At 33.4% G+C, this 23067-nt stretch overlaps 3 protein-coding genes across 10 annotated transcripts; 2 read left to right on the forward strand and 1 right to left on the reverse strand.

The window, feature by feature from the left end:
* The first annotated feature begins 5030 nt into the window (after positions 1–5030).
* Positions 5031–5757, forward strand: LOC133864917 (classical arabinogalactan protein 5-like). Of its 2 annotated transcripts, XM_062301361.1 has the most exons (2): positions 5041–5170; positions 5240–5757. In XM_062301361.1, the coding sequence occupies exons 1-2, from the start codon at positions 5071–5073 to the stop codon at positions 5575–5577; spliced, it is 438 nt and encodes a 145-aa protein (XP_062157345.1). In that variant the 5' UTR covers positions 5041–5070; the 3' UTR covers positions 5578–5757. The 2 variants fall into 2 exon arrangements, with proteins under 2 accessions (XP_062157344.1, XP_062157345.1); XM_062301360.1 differs by having other exon boundaries at positions 5031–5757.
* Positions 5758–6427: 670 nt separating this feature from the next.
* LOC133862424 (V-type proton ATPase subunit G-like) lies at positions 6428–10255 on the forward strand. 4 transcript variants are annotated; one of them, XM_062298235.1, is made up of 4 exons: positions 6428–6587; positions 8392–8503; positions 9557–9657; positions 9928–10255. In XM_062298235.1, the coding sequence occupies exons 2-4, from the start codon at positions 8416–8418 to the stop codon at positions 10069–10071; spliced, it is 333 nt and encodes a 110-aa protein (XP_062154219.1). In that variant the 5' UTR covers positions 6428–6587; positions 8392–8415; the 3' UTR covers positions 10072–10255. The 4 variants fall into 4 exon arrangements, with proteins under 4 accessions (XP_062154219.1, XP_062154222.1, XP_062154221.1 ...); XM_062298238.1 differs by having other exon boundaries at positions 6428–6586; positions 8413–8503; XM_062298237.1 differs by having other exon boundaries at positions 6429–6587; positions 8397–8503.
* Positions 10256–10384: 129 nt separating this feature from the next.
* Positions 10385–14188, reverse strand: LOC133862423 (uncharacterized). 4 transcript variants are annotated; one of them, XM_062298230.1, is made up of 8 exons: positions 13992–14188; positions 13678–13900; positions 13045–13435; positions 12230–12367; positions 11982–12141; positions 11095–11248; positions 10838–10981; positions 10385–10732 (listed from the first exon to the last, which is right to left on the reverse strand). In XM_062298230.1, the coding sequence occupies exons 1-8, from the start codon at positions 14114–14116 to the stop codon at positions 10538–10540; spliced, it is 1530 nt and encodes a 509-aa protein (XP_062154214.1). In that variant the 5' UTR covers positions 14117–14188; the 3' UTR covers positions 10385–10537. The 4 variants fall into 4 exon arrangements, with proteins under 4 accessions (XP_062154214.1, XP_062154216.1, XP_062154215.1 ...); XM_062298232.1 differs by having other exon boundaries at positions 13678–13897; positions 13992–14186; XM_062298231.1 differs by having other exon boundaries at positions 10838–10978; positions 13992–14186.
* Between the last annotated feature and the right edge of the window lie 8879 nt (positions 14189–23067).

A 23067-nucleotide genomic window follows, 5' to 3' on the forward strand; every position in this document is an offset into this window, starting at 1 on the left:
TGAGCCATTTTCATTCTCATTCTCAAGCTTCTGTGTTGTTCCATCAATGGCAGGATACGAGCTTCTGGTCTGTCCATGAAATAATTCCACGTACTTGCAAACGGATATAGACGTAAGTATGTATACAAGGGTAAAAAAGGCCATTGGATGAGCACTAGATTTTTTATTATTATTTTTTATTAGTACTGATTTAATAGCTGATTTTTAATCTTATGTTATCCAGTTGCATGTATATCAATTGTACATGAGTCCACTAAATAGCATCACTCTTTTAATATTCTTTGTCCAATTGTCACTAATATAGTCCATTTAATCATTATCTATTTAAAAAATTAAGCTAATAAAAAATTGTGAATTTACTCAATAGTTAATATTTTAACTTTTTTTTTTCTTTTATTTTTTTGGATATGTCCACACAAAAGAGGGGAGGGGGATTCGAACTAGTGACCACTGCTTTATGAGGCATAGTCTCCAATCGATTGAGCTACCTCTTGGGAACTATATTTTAACATTTTCTCTCGATCAATAAATGGCCCTACAATAAGTTGTCCAACACGTGCAATAACGAAGCCAGAATTTTGGTTCACATAGAGCAAGATTAAAAGATAAAGTTGAACAAGAATTGATTAAAAAAATATTAAAGAATATAACTAACGAAATAAATGAATAATCCAACAAAATTTAATTATCGTTTAAAACATATAAATGCAACTTATAATTTATTTTTTAATTAGTGGAATTCATTTATTCAACTATCCTAAACGAGTTTTCATATTCTAAAATCTCTAAAGGATTTCTTCATTGTGGGATTAAAACGATGCTATATTTTTTTAAATTGTCTTTGTGAAAAATTATTGTTAACTAGTTGACAAGGTCCTTTTGTAGACATGTTCTTTAAGTTTGGTAGCTATTATCATTAGAATGATAATTTGAATTTTTTTTCTTAAACAAGGATGTATCGCTACGTAGGTTACTAAATCTATCTCGACACAAGCTCATTTAGAATTTAATCGGGGCTTAATAAAATCATTATTCTCCTTATATATTTAATTGAGTGTATAGGAGGTGTATCATAATCATATCTCTTACTCTAATATCTATAATAAATAGGGGCAATTTTATTTTTCTTATTTTTTTTGAGCTAAAAGGATAAATTTTAGGTGGGGCAAATTAAAGAGACGTTTGCCCCCACCGGCGCCTATCGCCCACCATGTAGCTCAATCGGCCAATGGCATTGTGGAGATGCGTTGGCCGGGCAACGCATCCAGCTACATATGTACTGCTTGTCTGTTCACAAACGCAAGTGTGATGCCAATGCCAATGCCAATGCCAATGTCATGTAGCTCGATCGGCTAATGGCGTTGTGGAGATGCGCGCGTTGGGCAACGCATCCAGCTACCAGGATCGGCTGAATACATTTTAGGCCTCAGGCGAAAAGTTTAAATGAGACATTTTTAAAAATAAAAAATAAATATTAATTAATTTAAAAAATAAAATAGTAAAACTTGATTTGTCAAAAGAAAGACAAATTAGTGTTAGAATGTTTCCTAAAACCGAATAAAAAAAATTAATGCAATTGATTAATTGAGTTTTGGTGATTTTTTTTTTTTTAATCACTAATCAGATATGGAATGATTTTAAAGACTTGAATGATAAGCTATTGGGAAATAATGAAAATTGAGAAGAGAGAAATTCAAATTCAAATAAAGAATAGGATTTAAAATGGAAACTTAGAGACTTTTCATCTTCTTAGCATTTATTTTTTATTTTTTTCATTTTATTTTGATTCTTGAACGTTGGACTTAACACCTTCAATTTTTTGAACATTGAACATAAAGCCTTCAATTTTTAATGTGAGTAATTAAGACCTTCAATTTAGAAGCTTTCATATCTCATTAATTCTATTTTGAACGTCAACGTTCAAAGAAATTGAAGGCATTTAATGCAGAGACTTTCCATATCTCATAAGTCACAAGTCGTTGGTAATTAGACGAGAAGCTTTCATATCTCATTAATTCTATTTTGAACGTCAACGTCCAAAGAAATTGAAAGCCTTTAATGCAGAGACTTTTTATATCTCATAAGTCACAAGTCGTTGGTAATTAGACGAGAAGCTTTCATATCTCATTAATTCTATTTTGAACGTCAACGTCCAAAGAAATTGAAAGCCTTTAATGCAGAGACTTTTCATATCTCATAAGTCACAAGTCGTTGGTAATTAGACGATAAGCTTTCATATCTCATTAATTCTATTTTGAACGTCAACGTTCAAAGAAATTGAAGGCCTTGAATGTAGAGACTTTTCATATCTTATAAGTCACAAGTCGTTGGAAATTAGACGAGAAGCTTTCATATCTCATTAATTATATTTTGAACGTCAACGTTCAAAGAAATTGAAGGCCTTTAATGCAGAGACTTTCCATATCTCATAAGTCACAAGTCGTTGGTAATTAGACGTACAAAAAATTAAAGGCCTTTAATTTAGACTTCTCATATCTCACAAATCGTTGGTAATTAATTAAGGCCTGATTTTTTTTTTTTTTTTTTAAACCTGCAGTTTTTTGACGGGAGAAGGCCCCTAGGCAGCATATTTTAAGGCATTGACTGGGGGCATTACTGAAAACAATGCTTTGATGATTCGTATTTTTGTAAGCACTTTTTTTCTTAAAATAAATCTTCATTAATTGAGACCTTATTAAATTGGGCCATGCATTATATTATTGCCTTTTTTAATTTTATTTTTACCAAGATTTGTGGCCTTATTTAAGTGTATTGATCATATTTAAGGCCTCAATTTTTATTTTTTTAAAAATAAATCTCTATTAATATTTTTAAATTAGGGGCCTTATTAAATTGGGGGCCTTAGGCGGTCGCCTAATCCGCCTAAGGCTCCCGCCGGCCCTGCTCACTGTTTAATTTTATCAGGTGATTAATCATCCAGATACGTAGTGACTTTAATTTTTGATTGGTAATTAATTGTTCTGTTCTTTTCCCAGGTCTAACACATTTTGAATCTGATTAAGAAAGAACTAACTGGAGGAGCTGTACGTTCATATACCCAATGAGTAAGATTAGACTGTCAATTACTTGGAAAATTGTCTTCTTTATGAGCCATTTTCATTCTCATTCTCAAGCTTCTGTGTTGTTCCATCAATGGCAGGATACGAGCTTCTGGTCTGTCCATGAAATAATTCCACATACTTGCAAACGGATATAGACGTAAGTATATATACAAGGGTTAAAAAGGTCATTGGATGAGCACTAGATTTTTTATTAGTATTGATTTAATAGCTGATTTTTAATCTTATGTTATCCAGTTGCATGTATATCAATTGTACATGAGTCCACTAAATAGCATCACTCTTTTAATATTCTTTGTCCAATTGTCACTAATATAGTCCATTTAATCATTATCTATTTAAAAAATTAAGCTAATAAAAAATTGTGAATTTACCCAATAGTAAATATTTTAACATTTTCTCTCTCTCTTTTTTTTTTTTTTTTTTTTTTTTGTTGATATGTCAACACAAAAGAATGGAGGGGGATTCGAACTAGTGGCCGCTGCTTCATGAGGCATGGTCTCCAGTCGATTGAGCTACCCCTTGTAAACTATATTTTAACATTTTCTCTCGATCAATAAATGGCCCTACAATAAGTTGTCCAACACGTGCAATAACGAAGCCAGAATTTTGGTTCACATAGAGCAAGATTAAAAGATAAAGTTGAACAAGAATTGATTAAAAAAATATTAAAGAATATAACTAACGAAATAAATAAATAATCTAACAAAATTTAATTATCGTTTAAAACATATAAATGCAACTTATAATTTATTTTTTAATTAGTGGAATTCATTTATTCAACTATCCTAAACGAGTTTTCATATTCTAAAATCTCTAAAGGATTTCTTCATTGTGGGATTAAAACGATGCTATATTTTTTTAAATTGTCTTTGTGAAAAATTATTGTTAACTAGTTGACAAGGTCCTTTTGTAGACATGTTCTTTAAGTTTGGTAGCTATTATCATTAGAATGATAATTTGAATTTTTTTTCTTAAACAAGGATGTATCGCTACGTAGGTTACTAAATCTATCTCGACACAAGCTCATTTAAAATTTAATCGGGGCTTAATAAAATCATTATTCTCCTTATATATTTAATTGGGTGTATAAGAGGTGTATCATAATCATATATCTTCCTCTAATATCTATAATAAATAGGGGCAATTTTATTTTTCTTATTTTTTTTGAGCTAAAAGGATAAATTTTAGGTGGGGCAAATTAAAGAGACGTTTGCCCCCACCGGCGCCTATGGCCCACCATGTAGCTCGATCGGCCAATGGCGTTGTGGAGATGCGTTGGGCAACGCATCCAGCTACATATGTACTGCTTGTCTGTTCACAAACGCGAGTGTGATGCCAATTCCAATGTCCTTCTCAGCTACATAAAGCGTTGGCTACTGGCTAGTATGATTCGTACACGGGCCGGCAGCCTTGCTGTTTCCCAAGTCTCTAGACGATCCACGACTCGTAATAAAGTCTCTAGATGATACGTTGTGTGGAATTGTAAGGCTAGCATTTTTCATATTAATATATGTCAATTAAGAAATGATTTTTACACTTATTTCTTATAACAGCCCCACAACAAATTGACGTGGCTGGTAATATTTTATTATTATTTTTTTAAAAAAAAAACAAAACAAAAAAAATCGAGAAATGATCCCTACACTCATTTCTCATAACAGCCCCACAACAAGCTGACGTGGCTGGTAATATTTTATTATTTTTTTTGCAAAAAAAATAAAACAAAAAAAATAATAAAATATTACCAACCACGTCAGCTTGTTGTGAAGATATTATGAGAAATAAGTGTAGGGATCATTTCTCGTGCCAACCACTGTTTCTCCCACTTTATTGGCACGTTCAAACTATAGCCAATAGGAATCTCCGCTGCTTTCTTTTAGCATTACCTGATTCTCCAGGAGTATAAATATACACATTATTATATATATATATTCTCAAAAAGCTCTGTTCTCAAGAAGTTTTGTTAATTTCTTGCGTGCATGCAATCATGGCAGGACTGCTTAGACTCTGTTTCATTTCTAGTCTACTACTGTTTCTCTTCCCAGACTTGAACACCAATTCCACTGCCTCACCTGTCCCGGCACCGGGTCCAAATGTTCCGCACATAGGTTCTCCTACGCCGCTTCCGACACCAGCCAGTCAAGCGTCGGCACCAGGTCCAAATGTTCCGCACATAGGTTCTCCTACGCCGCTTCCGACACCAGCCAGTCAAGCGTCGGCACCGGGTCCAAATGTCCCGTCAATAGTTTCTCCTCCTGTGCCACCTCCTCCACCAGCCAATCAAGGGTCAGCGGGGGCTCCGCCGCCTCCGGTACCAGTACCCGAAGCGAAAGTTTCTTCAGGAGGACTGAATGGCGGACAGAAGGCAGGAATAGCGATTGGAGTGCTGGCAGGGGCAGGAGCTTTGTTGTTGGGAGGGCTGGTGTACATGAAACGGCGTTCTAATATAAGAAGAAGCCAGTTTGGAAGGGCGGCCAGGACACCGATTCCTTGAGGTTGCCGGGATTCTTATTTGTTTCAAATGTTCGACCATTTGAACTTTCTTTTTTTTTTTTTTTTTTTTTTTTTTTTTTTTTTCTTTTTATTTTGTTGAAAATTGAGACCGTTGATTTAAATTCCTTTTCAGTGTTGGGCGTGTTTTGATATCATATAAATAGTTATATAACTTATACCATATGCTCATTCAACTAATATAATTTATTAGAAACTTAATAGTTAGATGGTATTACTGTTTGATTAAATTTTATCATTAAATTATATATTATATAAATATTTATAGATATAATTACAATTAATTATTGTTACTTAATAACTAACAAGTACATGTTACTTTTTGGCTCACTTTCTCACCGGGAATATTGTGTATGTTTGGAAAAATGCAAATAAGGCGGTTTATGTTTTGGTCGAATGTGTAATTTCTCAATTGCTAGACAAAGTATTGACAGAGGAGCGCCCCTCCTATATTTAAAGTATTGTATTGGCAGATTGGGATATTCCCGTTTGAGTATTAATAACATCGATTATTTATCAAAAATAAAATAAAATAAGTAATATACTAGTATACGAGCCACGCTAATAAGCGAGCTGAACCCTTATACGAGTATGCTTGCAAACTTTAAATAAGCGAGCTGAATTTTATACGGGTATGTATCATTAAATAATTAAATATAATTTTGTATGTACAAAAAATTTATTTAATAATCAAATCGCGCTCTAATTAAACTTTTTCTAATCGAGCATGGACGAACTGACAGGTAACTTTGTTGATTTTTGGCCTTATGCCCTTTCACATCCTTCGACGGCGCGACTAAAAATTACAAAAAAATACTTAGGAAAAAAAAAAACACGAAGTAGTACAGGAAAAGAAAAGTAAATATGGATTTTGGGAAGGCAAAACGACGAGGTTCTCTGGTTTACGTTGAAGTGGTTTACCGTCCGGTTGGATCAAATAAGTTCTAACACATCTCAGTTCTTTTGCATCTGGACCAACCATCGTTTCTCAAGGTATGTCTGTCTCCCGCTCTCTCTATGAATCTATGATGTCTGTTACAATGTTGTCCCTTGTTCCTTGCAGTTAATTTCTCTCTAACTCTCTGTGTATCACTGTTATAATCTTAGATCTTTGGTTAACGGTTGACAAGTTAATTTTTTTGTTTTGTTCTTCTTCTTCTTCTTTCTTTCTTTTTTTTTTTTTTTTTTCCCGATCCCATGATCTGAATTTTCAGTTGTTGAATCTAAGATAATGTGAATTAAGGAATATGTTCATGCTGATCAGACACTTTAGTAAATGGGCTTTTGAGAAGAAAAAAAACAAAAACAAAAACTTGAAAACTTTTATATCATTTTTGTCGGAGAAAAACTAAATGGGTATTGCAGGATTGTATCTATAGTAAATTTTGGACCCAGATTTGATGGTTTTGTTGTATATGGATGTGCTAGATAATATATTTTTTTTGTAAAATGTGTTATATATGTTAAAACTGGGTTCTTTGTAGATGTTCTTATCATGAGGTTGTGTTTAAGATGACCAGGTCTGTTAGATTGGTGAATTTGGTGTAAGATTGTTTGATCAGATTCAAGTTTCACAAGATGTAGCCACAGAATTTGCAGACTGGATCTTGCTTTTGAAAAGCTTTTTTTTTATTATTATTATTATTATTATTTTTTTAATTTTATTTTTATAAGTAATAAGTCAATCTCATTAAAAGCGTGTAGTTAGCTTTAACTTCTGGAATGGTTAGATTTTGAGATTCCTCTCGGGAACTATTTGAAGCTGATTTAGTGGGTTCTCTCTCTCTCTCTCTCTCTCTCTCTCTTAAGTTGGCAATATGAGCAAAAACAAGGTGTCTGTTATAGACATGAAAACTCCTTTTGGAATTATGAAGGAATGCATGTTTACTTGTGTTTGTGGCTAATTTTCAATTTTTTTGAGATAGGGTTTAACTAATTTTACTGAAGATCACATTATGTTTAGTGGCCTTGCTAGTCTTGTCATGTCAATCCGATTCCAATTAATGCAGTTTTTTTGTCCCCTCTATATATTGAATGAATACTTCCAAGTTCAATGGCTTGCAAGCATTTTGATAATTTCCTGCTGCTTTTGTATTTTTCTTTTCTTGTTACAGCTTATCTGTTCTGGGTTTTTTTTCTTCTTCATTTTACTGATTAGGAAAAGAACTTTATGATTCTTTGAAGATGGTGATTCACTAGTTATGCTGGTTCTGACTTTTACATAATCTCGATTAACTCATTGGGCCTAAATTATTTTATTATTTTTGGATATAATATTACTGTGCACAATAATGATGAATAATATGGAATCAAAAAGAGAAAGAACATGAGAAAATCAAGACATGGATTTACGTGGTCTGACAATGTGCCTACATCCATAGGAGTGTGGCTATATTTTAGTATATGATTTAAGGTTACATCATAACATACTTATAAGAAAAATCTAATTTTATGGATGTATTTTGGAAAACCCCAAATACCCTGTACCGTACTGCAATACTAGTGTTTTAGTATTACTCTTTATGCTTGAGAGAATATGAGCCACTTGTTCCAAAATGATAGTTTGTTATCTCAATGTTGGACCTAATAGAAAGAGCGAGGGGGGTGGGGAGTAATTCTGGAAGGCATGCAATTATGAGGCATTGATAATCCTAACATGTTTTAAAAAGAATATGAGGCACCAATAGTTGGCCCTCATTTTTGAAGGTGATGACCCCATCTATAATCCCGTGGAAGCGTCTTGTTATTGTATTCTCAAGTATGAATTTTAGTTGCATAATCCTATCTATATTTTCAGTTCAGCTGCATTGGCAACTCGGGTATGGGATCTAACAGGGTACAGAATGGAATTCAACAACTGCTGGGAGCTGAACAAGAGGCTCAGCACATTGTCAATGCAGCCAGAAATGGTAACTAATGTTTCCTTTTCTATATGAAATAATAATATGCTTGTACTTTTATGACTCCTGATATTTAGGTTTCTTTGAGATTGTTGCGTCAAGAATGCAGTAGTTAAGAAAGTATATTTATGCTGGTTGCTTCTCTGTTATATTGACATGGTTGCAGGTTTTCTACAACGTACTCTACATTATGTTTCTCAATTTTTAGACCTATGGTTCTTGAATTTATCTCTCCTCAGGGGAAAAGAGTTAATGTTGTGTAGAGGGTTTAAAGTATTCCAAAAAATCCTTTTCTTTGGGGGGGGGCGTCCATCTGTACAGGATTACTGACATGTTCTAGCTATGCAATTGATGGGAGAGAGTGGAGATTGGGCTGCTGATCACAGAGAAGGGCGAGGTAGTGATGATGTTCACCTGGCTCGGACTGAGTTCAAACTGGGAGTTTGTGAGTGGGCAGGATATTCCAAAGCATCTCAGAACTGAGTCTTGGAGGAATATCCTCTTTATGTATTGGGGCAATGAGTCTTTTCAAATATTAATTTTTGCATGAGGAAGATTTCTTCTAGAGTTAGATTGGCAAATAGTGTCATGCATTAGATTGTCAATTCTGTGAGGTTTCCATGTTTTGGCATTGGCATTAGAGTAAGATATGCTATCATGATCTGGTGGGCATTTACACAAATGTGAACAATACAATGCAACCTTCACCTTAAGTAGTTGAGATTGGCTATATAAATCCTTTTTCATAAATTAGCACTATTTGGCTGCATATTCCTGTAAATTCATAGACAATAATGTTTATAATTTACTGGCTTGACCACTTCTTGTTCACTCTTGCTCATCTTTCCCATGCTTGGAATTGAACTCAAATCTCTCTATTCCTCTTTAAATGCTATAAGACCAACATTTGACATTGTTAAATGTCTATTACATTTTAATTTTAATTCTTTTGTGCTGAAACCTTTTTTTTTTTTTTTGGATGAACATGGAAGATGATGTGTGTTCGGGTTTAGTGCTGGATGCATGTACTGATTATACCCCCCTTTCTTTCTGTTTCTCCAGCTAAATTGGCCAGATTAAAACAGGCCAAAGAAGAAGCTGAGAAGGAGATTGCTGAGTTTCGTGCTCAGATAGAACTTGAGTTTCAGAGAAAGGTTTCGGAGGTAAGTATTACAATAAAGTAAGAGAAGATGTTGATGCAAATCCATTCACACGAGAGTAATATTACATCAAATTCAACAGTGATTTCAGTTCTTTGCTTCTAAATTTGATCCAATATAAATCTCCAATTCATGTTGTTGTACGCTGGATTCTTTTGTTGCTTATCGCCTTTGACCAATGTGTGGGTGAACTTCAGAAATTCTAACGCATCTATGATCTGTGTTTAGTGATATCAATGTGATAATTGGAGTTTCTTCGTGTACATCAAACAGAGCAGTGGGGATTCAGGTGCTAATGTAAAGCGACTTGAGCAAGAGACAGACGCAAAGATCCGTCACCTGAAGACACAGGCTGCAAGAATATCCTATGATGTTGTACAGATGCTTCTAAATTATGTGACCACTGTGAAGAACTAAATTCCTGAAAAGCTTGGCGGTTGCTTGGATAGTCCCTCTTTTGCTAGTACTTTACTATAAAAGTTGGAATTCTTCTGGCGGCAGTGACATTGTTTGTATTTATGGCTCCCATACATATAACCTTTATTAGTTAATTATGTTCATTCAACAAAATAAATGATTCACTTTGTGCTATTTGATATCAGTGTTCAATGCTATAGATGTGCTATTTGCAACTCATGCATGCATCTAGTTTGCATGTTGGCTTATAGATGTGATTGTTGTGACATTTTGTGATGGCTTTGGCCACTAAAACCAGTGTTTGCTCGAATAGTAAATGGAGAAGAGAATCATTTTTAAATTCATAGAATTCAATGTTGAGGAATGGATACAATTGGCAAGGAATTTGATACTTTTCTTGAGGAAGCAGAATTAATGGTGCTTTAGGCAGGATAGGTTTTGCACCATTTGCCAAAAGTTGATCTCTCTAGGAGCGGAATAATAGGATATCCTGCAGAATTTGCTCTGCCACTATACCACATGCAAATAGTCCCACTCCAAGGAGTACGGGCCTTGCTTTTGAAAATGCCTTTTGTTCTGTATCCTCAGCTTCTTTGTTAAGCATCATCCATGCCATTGCTGGTGGAAGAACTCCATAAAGCATTGTCATGCAGTAGCCCCCCTATTCCACATTAAAGCATGAAGAGTAAATATCCAAACATTCTTATAGACAACCGGCATCATGTCTAAGTTTTACTTTCTGATATTCCCCACTCCCTCTACTTACAGCAATGTCAGTGGCAGCTGAGAATGCATCTGGGACAGTAGTTGACACAAAAAGAGACGGAGTGACAGCCATTGCCATAGCTGTGAAGCTAGTTTTATTCCTTCCCCACCATGTTCTTAGCCCCAAAATATTGTTTGGTGTCTGCTATAGTTAAAGCACCATATGTAAGAATAAAGAATTGGTGGTGTGGTAACATGTGAAATGGAGAACCAGTTCACTTAAATCACCAAATAGTGAGCTCTTTATATAAAAGCTACCTGTAATTTTTTTGTCGAGGGAGACTGCCATGAGAAGTTGTTAAGTTGCTCCTTAAAGAATTCAGAGAAGCCCAGGAGCGTGCCAATTAGTGACGTTCCAATCGCCAGAAGGGAGAAAGCCTCTACCATAATTGACACCCCACTCCATTTTACCCTGAACAGAGGGAACAGTTGAGCTTGGGTTACTTGATGTTGGTGATAAATCGAATCAAGAGTTCAATGCAGAGAACAATGAGACAAAGCTAGGGCAGGCAAGGGATAATATTAAAATCTCCAGAGTAAGATGCATGTAATGTTTAGGGTATCCTTTCTACCTCACCGTCCTAGATGTTGTCTTCTCTGTCAATGTACATCTACCTTTTAGTCTCCCTAGCTTCCTCATAAGCTGGATATGAACTAAGTTAAAAAGGGTATCCTTTATTGATACCCAAACAGTCCACTATGGACCGCTACAACCAACTTCGCTGGCATCTTTTCCAATCGTCTTCTCCGCCTTCGAGGATCCCATATGGGGCTGTGGTTGGATTGCTGTCAAGATTGGATTTTCTTTTTGGTCTTTCATATTTTGATTTATGTAATTTTCTGTGTTTTGTATTTGTGATGTTTGTTTGTATTTGTTCTTACTCATCTAAAAAGAGAGACAATGTAATGTAAGACATCCAACCTACATCTTTCCAAGAAAACTCTCACTGTCCCCCATAAGCGGAATTAGGCATTTCTAGCTTGAACTCCAGCCACTATAAAGTTAGATTTAGTCATTTTTCAAGAAACTAGAACTAAATTTTAGAGTTTTAATTATATACATGAACTCTTCTCAGTAACAGTAGCATGAAATTTGTGTTCTATTAATAGGTTTATTTGATGGTAATACACTTTTCAGAGATTACCTCATGAGCAATTCAACAGGATCAACAACTTGGTCAGCCTGGGCTGAGAGTCCAATTGCTACTGCATCCCAAACAAGCAATGCCAGCAATGGAACAAGACTACCAAGCAAAACTGAAGTCCTTATGCGTGTAAGATCACCACCCAAATAAGCACAAAGTACTGCAGTAAAATTGGGCATCATGAACGAGCAAACATTCTTTTCCTTGCTGAATTAAACCAAGTGAAACTTCAACAAGATTGTCTTTACCAGGTGTCAGATCATGATATACCAAAGAAAAAATCATAATAGGAATTGCAGCTGGAACTTTTCCCCAATCACCACCTTCCCCCAATCCCGACCACCCTCCATAGACAACTGCTAGCACCTCAATTGCTAGAAGCAGACCTGCGTATCAGGAAAATGAGGATGTTACCAATCAAAGAAAATGAGCCATATACATGGAAGCTTCCAAAACTATTAAGATTTTCCAAGACCATATCTGACTCAATTGTATCATGCAGGTGTTACAATCCTTAAGTGTCTCATATGCTTTAAGTACAATCTTAACCATGCGTATATAAGTTGTTGGGCACCCGCTCCATGCAAGCCGGTTTTCAAATGCGAGTTCTACTCAAAGTTTGTATTATTTGGTATCAGTGCTATCTACCACGTCGAGTATGGGATCAAACACAGCTCGTCGAGTATGAAATCGTATGGATTGTGGCTTTGTAGTTGAGTCACGGAGGGGACAACCTATAGGGCTATAGGCTGGATTAAAATGTCTTAGTACCATGCATGTATGGACATAATATTAAGTGATTGAATACTGATAAGTGAGTGGAGCAGCCAAAAGAAAAAGGGTTACCATTAGGTCAGTGTCGATAGAGTGGGCCGCCGTGAATATCAGTTGGGGAGTGTAGTAGTATGTTTTTATCCCAAGTGTTCCACATGACTTTCAATGGTGAGTTCTATCCAAGATTTGTATCGCTATGATTCAACAATTCAAAAGGTACACACAAAATATATATATATAGACACACATGTGAACATTGCAACAAAGAAAAATTAGACCAAATAAATACCCAGCATCGAAGTAGTAAGCCATTGATTCACTTGATCAGTGGCACGTGTCCCGCCGATGGCGATGAGCATGGTGAAGAGTGCAGTGAAGAAGCAGCCTGAAACAGAGGCTGGAAGATTGATCAAATGGAAAAGGATCTCTCCAGACTTGGAACTATATGCAATCATGGAAGTGTAGCCCAAGAAAACATAGGTGGCTGTGGCAAGAGTTCCACCCCAGTCTCCTAGAGTCTCTTGGGCCATGGTCCTGATAGAAATGACCTCTAAGTCTTTGTCTTCCTTCCTCTTTCCCTTCTTTTTCCGCAGAGCCACATTGATTTCCACAAGCAGAAGTGCTTCAATTAAGAGAAATGCCCAACATATCACCAGTGAAATTGATCCTGGAACTATTCCCTGCAATGTTAATGGCGTTAATCGTTAGAATATTAATTTAAATGATTAAGTTTACCTTTACTCTCATCTTAAGCTTTTGAGATAAATAGTAATTTAACATGATATTTGAGCAAAGGTTCTCATTTTAATTAAATGTTTAACGTGTTGGCTTTACTTATTAAGGGAGAGTTTAATCTCACAAGTGAAATGAATGTTAGAATATTAATTTAAATGATTAAGAGAGAAAGGGAGTTTGAGAGTACTGCAGGGGAAGCCTTCTGTGGCAGTGCAAGTATTCCTGAACCAATACTGGTGCCAATAACGAGAGCAACAGCTCCAGCTATGGTTCCCTTCTTCTTGGCTACTTTGGCAGGTTCTTCTCTGAATTGTATGAAAATTTTCTTCGTCTTTTTAGCAGAAGTTTTCCTAGTAAATTGTGAACTTTGCTCTTGCGGCTGGTGGCAGAAACAAGTGCAGTAGCTGCTGCTGGGAACAAGTGGAAGCAATCATATGATATCGAGATGATGAGAAGGGAATTGATGAGTGAAATAAGAGAAGGGAGTTATATGTATCATACATCCTGGATTTGAAGCGAATTCTTGTGTTCCTTAGATGAGTTCTTGCCCATGATGGACTTGTTTTTGCATTTCTATGGAGTTTGGGATGCAGAGAGGAAGATGAAGGCAGGCGCTGTGAATCCATGAGGGAGATAAGAAGAAATGAGTGGAGTGTGAATTAATGCAGGTGCCCAAATATCTTGGAAGTGGCTTTTACTGTAGAGCATAGAACATGAAAAGTGTTTGGTCCACAAGAATATTCCTAATGGTTATAACTGTCCTTATGCATGGTTTTTTTTTTTTTATTATTATTATTATTATTATTATTATTATTATTATTTATTATAATTTAATTTAAAAAAATGTTTTCAAAGAAACGTATGAGAAAAGAATAATAAAAAAAAAATGGAAAAATAATAATGAAAAAAAGTAAATGTAAAAAAGGTGTAAAATGAAAATAGCTGTTGGGAAATATTCTCAATAATTAATAAATAAGCTTATTTGATTCCTACATGATCATTTATTTATATTAATCCTGAAAAAGCAGTTACATTATGAGATTAAGGTTAAGGCTCATCAAGAAATAAAAGCGAAGGCCCGTCAAGAAGTAAAGGCTGAAGCTCATCAAGCATTTCACAAGAAATAAGAATTATCTCGAGAGCATCAAATCCCGAGATACTTGGACTGCTCGAATTCTGGGTAGACCGAGAAGAAATCTCGAAGTCAGGGAATCAGTTCTCACTTTATCCAAATTAAACAGTTGAAGTCCTACTTATAAATAGGTACACGCCACCGAGTATTCTTCAGATGATTAATTGATTAAAAAGAGTTGATATAAATTCTCTCCAAAGACTGACTTAAGCATCGAAATAGGGCTGGGCACCCCTAGTCAAGTTCTTTTGCGGATATTTATTGTTTTACAAGATTAATGGAAGGACTTTGTTAAAGCTTGTGCCACCATACCTGAAACTGTTTTAACAATAACAATTATTCATAATTTAAGTTTCTCTTTTCGAAAACCATGTACACATTGTAAAATCCAAATTCCCAAAAAATAGTACAAAATAATGAGTACAAAGACCATTTGAGAAAAAGAAAAAACGAGATACATAAAATTTTAAGGAAAATAAAATAGACTAGACCGAAGTTACTAAATGCATTTGCAGGGAAAATGAGGTTATTAAGTGAATATACCTTATGGAGTTAACTCATAATTTATTCGAAAAGTTTAAATTTATAATAAATAAATAAATAAATTTATCTATTTAATCAATACTTAAATACTCAAATTAAATAAATATAGACTAAAAAAGGTGGTGCAAGGGGAATTCTGCTTCATCCTAAGTCAGTTAATGGTTGTTAATTAAGCTTGACAAACAAACAAAAAAAAATTGAAATTAGTTAAACACAGGCTTCAACCAAATCGACTAGATCAGTCCAACCTTTGTAAATGTGACGATTCTTTTTTTTTTTTTTTTTTTTTTTTTTTAATATACAAAATAGAATCATTACAGTGGAATGACGATTAGTCATTAAGCCAACTCAATGTACACATCCTATAATATGTACTTAACACATCAAAGATAATAAACTATGCAATAGAAACTATTAAAGGGCACTGCACAAGATATTTATATCTTGAATGCAAGTTCAAGCTCGCAAAGCATGTCAATGGAGGTTGAAAAGGATTGGGTTCAAATGTCATGCGGGTCTGGTTTGACCCACCAACAATCTAAATTAGTAGCTTCGATTTCATGGGGATCAACCAATCCCATGCTAAACCTCCATCAATTTTAGTTGATTAATATATTCTTAGTAGGAAGGATTACTAAGGGTTACCCTTTTGGCAACATTTTTGTTAAAGATATTTGGTGGACAACTTTTTGGACGCCGAATTGGTGACGGTTTTCTCGTAAAATAAGGGATAAAGTCATCGAAAACTGCTGGTTTTGGAATACTGAAAGAGTCTTCGATGCTTAAATCAATAAATGAGAAATTGTACGTTCTTAGAGATATGTCTCTTTTTATAGGAAATTTTATAGGATGACCTCACAAATACTTGCTATGTGATAAGCCCTCTAATTATTTTTCATGTAGAAACTACTTGAGTGGGTGGTAATTATTTATCATTTCACCAATTTTCAAAAGTCATTTTCGTTTCTCAAACTTAAAAAACTCTTTCAAATTCATAATTCAAAGTTTCAAACAGACTTTTAGGAGAAACAATTTTTTTTTTTTTTTAAGGGAATTTATGGCCACCACACTAGCCCAAGCCCAATTATAGTCTAGCTGAGGGCTTGAGACCCAATTGAGTGGGAGTATTTTGTTTGTGGTCTAATGGGCTATCAACTGGGCCTATACCATTGTGTATTTATTTCACTGTCTTCCTGAAAATCGAACCTTAAAGTTTAATATCGTTTATATATAACAATGTATTAAACTCAATATAACAATGAATTGAAAGACCATTCTATAATTCAATTTATTAAACTGACATGTGTTTAAAGTGCAAGTAATTTTTTTTTCCTCATGTTCATGATCCGACAGTAGAAGAGGCTGTGGCTCTTTGGCAGGCAGTCAGTCTTTGTAGTGAGATGGGCTTCTTTGAAGTGGAGTTTGAAGGCGGCTATGAATAAAGAGAGCCCATGCTCTCTTTTTATTTTTTTATTTTTTTGTGTGTGTGTGTAAAGTCTTTGTGATATTAACGTGAGATAGTGGGAAAAATATTCTGTACCAAATTAGAAGAAAACATGTGACACATACCTTAGAGATCTTAATCTTTTCTATTTAGTATTTACTTTATTATTATTATTTAGAAAGGCAATGAAACAGAGACGTGGGCAAGAGGACTATTTGTGATGGTCCAAGTGGGGAAATCATATGAAACATGAATAACATTGATATATCATATATAGTACATACGTGGCTCTGTTATAAACAATAATAATAATAATAATAATGAGAAAATTGATTTGGTTCACGAAAGAGACAACCAATTCTTAGAAGCAAGGATTCAATATGTCTTTATATCAATTCAATCTCAACTTGGGCTTCCATTTTCTATTACAATTTGAGTTATTCTGAGATTTGGTGCACTCTTGAATTCAATCTCATCATGGGCATCCATTTTCTATAACAAATTGTGTAATTCCAAGATAAGAACATCAAGATTGCTTTAAAACATTCTTATTCTACACTATCTTTTTTTTTAATGTTAAAGATAATATTTGTAATATGACAACCATCTTACATATTAATGTAACAATCCACCTTTTATGAAAATAAGTGTTATATCCGTGACTAATGTGATAAGTGTTACGTGAATTACTAAACCAATTTACAAATTTGGTAAGTGTAATATGAAATGTCATGTAGCAATTTACATTTTAATGGTTGACGTATTAAGTGTCACGTAAACTGTCACGTCAATTTGTAAGAAATTAATCTAGGAGAGCTTAAGAGATTCGCTGATTGATGTCTCTGCTTTCCGAAACTCAGGTTTTCCATTGGATTGGTGATGGGGGCTTTCCATCTCGGAGGCTCATTGGCTTTTAATCTTTTCAATGCGTTCTCTCTTAAATTATTGATGTCCTCGTTAGGGTCAACAATCTAGGAAAGATGCTAACCACACATGTAATATAACTTAAAAAAGACTAATTAAGTTGTAATTTGAGTTTTCTAAAATCGTTTATTAGGCTTAGTCTCAAATCTCATTTGGTAGAGAACTAATGTAAGACTTTACACTCGTGAACTTTTTTGTAATCCACCAATTTTATGTGTGCTAATCATCTTTCTAACGTGAGACTGAAATATTATAGTTGGCCTACGCACAATCTTGCAAGATGAGCCACCTTTATTTCAAAAGTAAAACATTTTCATTGTGTCTATGTCCTTTGTAATGGTTGTCCTATTATTGATGTTAATCCTCCTTAATTGTTCTTGTTTTTGTTTTCTTTTTCTTGTTTGTTCCTTTGGTTATTGTTCCTTAGACCTTAATCATTCCATTACTTACGAAAAGTGGGTTCAAGTTTGTGGGAGAATACAGCACATACCCCACATTTAATTACAACAATTCCTTTAAGCAAAGAATTACTCTCTCAAATTAAACAGCTAACAAGTAATCTAATGGGCTTATTATAGCTGCAGCGAGCCACAAAATGAGCTTGGCCGGTTAGCCGGAGAATAGTGATAAGGGGGAGGATGTGAAAGGACGATGGCGTTTTGGATGACAATGATGAGGAAATGAGACTGACTCAGAAAACATGGCTCCTTTTGTCCACCTTCGTCTGAAATGGAGAGGAGCTGGTTAGCGGTTAGTTATAAAACAATAATAAAATTATCATTTTAATTTTTTAGACAATATCCGTTTAATTTGAAATGAAGAGAATCCTATTCCTGGATCGTCCCATTTCTTGCTCACAAATTGCCAACACACGCTAACACCCTGCACGTCCATCTACCTATTACACTGCTATTTTTTTTATTATTATTAGGGAAAACTTCACTTCTAACTCCTGATCTTTCTCCGCTTTTGAAAAAATGTACCTAAACAATAAAAAGAATTATTTTAGTGTATCTATCTTCCAATTTATTTTCAATTTCAATTATCCCTTAGAATTTTTCGTTAAATCATGTCAAAATTTTCAAAATACCCCTCTTTTTTTTTAGGAAAAGATAAGAAAAGAAAATGTTATGATTTAGGTATTTGTCAGAATTTAACGGAATTTGCAAGAATACTCATGCCAGAACCTTTGAAAAATTTTATAATTTTTTTCAAAAAAAACACACATGGGCATTTTGGAATTTTGATAGGGTTTAACGGAAAATTCTAACAAATTGTTAAAATTGAAATATAGATACTTTAAATTGACACTTTTTAAAATTTGGATACATTTTTTCAAAGAATAATGATTCAATGCCACCCAAATATACAACTTTTTACCACCTTGCTTATGTGGCAAGGTGGTCCCCCACTACTTTTTGATTTTTTTTTTATTTTTTAAAAATAAATTAAGGTGGGGGACCATCTTGCCACATAGACAAGGTGGTGAAAAGTTGTATATTTAGGTGGTAGTGAATTATTACTCTTTTTCAAAAGTGATCAAGATGCCACTTCCCCTACTGGTAAATCTTTTCATGGTAAAAATATATCAAAATTATGTTTGTTAGCAGGTGTCGGTTTTTTTTTTTTTTTTTTTTTTTTTTCTATTTTATTCTCAGTTAAAAATATTCACAAACAACTCAAAATATAAAATATTGTTCAAAACATAAAATTTGTTTCCATATTTATGTCATATTAAAATACTTTCGTTAACAAAATAAAGAAATAAAAATAAAAATCCATTATCAAACATAAAGCAGATTATTTGAGATAGTCCAAGGGGGGGAATGATAAGAAACAAGAATAACATTCATAGTACATCCCTCTTTATCCAAAAGAAAATTATGAGGAAATTGATTTGGACGATTTGGTTCACGAAAGAGAAGACCAATTGGCTCATCTCACTAAATATCTCCATTAAATAAACGATTTAGAGGAAAATGATGAGGGCGTCATTCATTCATCACGGGTCTTCCAGTCAATTCAATCTCGACTTGGGCTTCACGCCAGGCCTTAATGCATTCTTCACTTCAAACTCAACTTGGCCATCCATTTTCCACAAGGAATTGAGTACTTCCCAGATTAGCTCATCACTATAGGCTATAGCTTTAGCCAATATACACAACAATATAGGATTATATAAATTAATTATAATTTAATTCATTTAATTAAGTATATTAGACTCTTCAACTTTAATTTACTATTTTCGTGTTAAATTTGTAGGTCGTGTTAAAAATTATTAGCCTTAAATGTTGCTTATCAAGTTCAGGTTGTGTCGAAACACAAATATAACACTATATAGGTCAAATATAACCCGACCTATTTAATTAAATAGGTTAATCCCCTCAACTCTAATCCATTAATTTTGTAATTGTGAATTATGCTACATGGGTTTTACATATTTTTCAATTTACTATTTTCCTTCATTTTTCGTTAAAAATACTAATTAATAGCTATTTTGTCACCGAGAAATGCTATTTTTTTTTTTTTTTTTTTAATTTCTATCAAACCTCTATCCAACTCTAACAGCTTTTCCTTAAAATTAACAATAACAGATTTAATAGTTAATTTTTTTAAAAAAAAAAAAAACAAAAAGTTAAATGTGAATTTGTAGCCACATCTTTTTTTTCCACGTGTACAACTAACCACGTCATTACCTATAAAATTAGGCCACGCGTACAAAATAACCAGATTTGCCTTGCCATATAAACTGCACTTATCATGTCATCCACAGTCCGCCATATATATCCTTTCCCGTTGAGCCTGACCTTCTTTTCTTCTTCTTTTTTTTTGAATAGCTTGACCTTCTAATTCGGTGGTAAACAGTAATCAGAGCACATTATGTGGCATTCATCAAGGGCGTTATCCGGAATGTTAATTACAACTATTCCTTTGAAAATTCAAAGAAGAAATAGCATGTCAAAACAGTTAACAAAGTAGTCCTAACAAAAATAAGTTTGACTCCTTCAAAAACGACGGAAAGGTCAGGGAAAAACGAACTTGGCCTTTTAGATTACAACCCACCAAAATACGGAACACTATACAATTCTTTGACATTTTTTTGCCTAAATTCAATCATCAATCTTACCATGCTAAAACACAAAGTAGATTAAAATATATATATATATATATATATATATATATATATATATATAGCCATTCTAATTATGGGTTTGTAATCAAATCGATCCCTCATTCTTCTCATTTGATTTACCTTAGTTAATTACAAATAAAGAGTAATTATCTTATAGTGTTGACGTAATAGTCCTAACTAACTCTTAGATTAATCATTGTTAAAAAAAAAAATTAATTAATTATGACGACCACGTCAACATTGTAAAGTATTTGTAAGATAAAAATGTGATATATAACATTGCTTCTAAATAAAAGATAGTTTCTTTCAAATTGGATGGAAGAAAAAATGCATATGAGAATCACATGCTCTAAATATATATGTCAGTTATAAAAATAAATAAATAAAACTCCTATTTTTTATGAAGAGAATGAATCATTTTATCAAAGGATCATTTTAAAAAAAAAAAAAAAAAAAAAGGGTCTGGATCTCCAGCGGGAATGGTTTGGAAGATCCAAAACCAGAAATAGTGATATTTGCTGGCAACAACATAATGGAGGTAGTCAATCAGTATAGATTGATCCGAAATCTAATTCAAATCCAATATAACACATGTGGGTACATTTCGAATATGGAATTCAAAGGGTTCAAATAGGAAATGGTACTTTGAATCATAGAACTATAATGAAATATACGATCAAGAAACATTGAAAAATTCTTTAACTCAGTTTAAAATAAAATTTTGCTGATAAAGAAATTAATCAAACAAATAGGTTTTATGTGCTACAAGTTCCACAACTGAGAAATTAATAGTAAGTATTTAATATCCCCCTCTTTTCAATATTTAAGTGGACATGCTAATGATATATAATAAAAATATATGGAAAATTGAGCTTGGCCTTTTCCCAATCCCATTAGATGAAATATGGAGTAACAACATGCCATCTTTTGGCCTTTCACAAGAGTTTCTCACTACATATAGCAAGGGGATACTTGACGGGGCTCATGCAGAGAAAAGAGTGCCCAAAACGTGAAGAAAAAGAGCTATCAAGATGTATGAATCCATTTAGTTTGCCTAAAACGTGAAGAAAAAGAGCTATGGAGATGTATGAAACCATCTAGTTTATTCTATTACCATACAACAATTTTCTAATATTGACTTAGGTATTGGAGTGTTCTTCTGTTAGTACACCGGACAAAATCATCCTTATATTATTTTTTTATTTATTGAAGATTATATAAATATAAAACACAGTGTCCGATCAATTGATTCTTCATCTTCCTGATCCAAAATATAAAATCATCAGCAATATTATAAAAATTCTCATTCCAATGCTGGATTGTCATTATGTTTTTTTTTTTCTACAAATAACATAAGATGCTCCGGAGTCCGGCCAATATAAGGCTACCGATCGTGCTCAAGAGAGACTTGCCTTAAAATATTAACCCAACTTATTTTAACGCAAGCTAAGTTATATTTAAGGTAAAAAGAGTTTCAACACATCATTCGACGTAAAAAAAGAACTTAAATTCACATAATTTGAAAATTTCAAGTTCTTTTAAAATTGTAGAGGATGTTAGTTCTAATTTCGTTGGCAATAACAGAAGGAATGATCATGGTCATTTTCAGCCTCTTATTGAAAGAGAGTGCATTAATTGAACATTTTGGACTAGGTTTATTTCTAAGTCCAAATGTTTTTCTTCAAAATTCAAGATATTCTACATAATGTTTCTTGTTTAATGGTAAAATTATTTTCATTTATTTTTTACAAAAATCAAATAGGAAAAAGTGTTTTTTTGTTTTTTTTTTAAAAAATGGATTAAAGAAAATCTTTCCAACTCCATTTTTTAAACTTACATTTGTATTGAGAATACGTAAAAATCACATGCATTTTTAATAAGATATGTAATTTTTACACGTATTTTTAATTTTTAATTTTCACATACTCTAAAGATAAATGTCAATTTAATAAATTAATTCCCTCAAAAATTTTGTCCAGCTAAATAACATACATAAAATATTCTATTATGACATAAACATGCACTCATACTTTCGTGTGGGAGGAACATTTTATATGAGTCTGAAGTTTATCTAATAAAAGTGGATACACAAAGTGATCCCGTCTTAAAAGGGTTTTTCTTCATTAAAAAAAAATTATGCAAAAACAAGTAAGCATTTTAAGTTTTTTCTATATTCTTTTTTGTTTTTTAACGCAAAAGCAAGTAAGCATTTTAAGTTTTTACTATATTCTTTTTTGTTTTTTAACGCAAAAGCAAATAAGCATTTTAAGTTTTTTAATGTATATAAAAAGAAAAAACACCAAGGAAGGAGAATTACCAAAGAATACAGTCAAAGATACCATGATTGGTCTGACTGACTTCTGAGTCAAATCCTCGACTTAGTTGTCACCAATCACGTTGT

Source organism: Alnus glutinosa, chromosome 3 (assembly GCF_958979055.1).
Source record: "Alnus glutinosa chromosome 3, dhAlnGlut1.1, whole genome shotgun sequence".
Classification (NCBI taxonomy): Eukaryota; Viridiplantae; Streptophyta; class Magnoliopsida; order Fagales; family Betulaceae; genus Alnus; species Alnus glutinosa.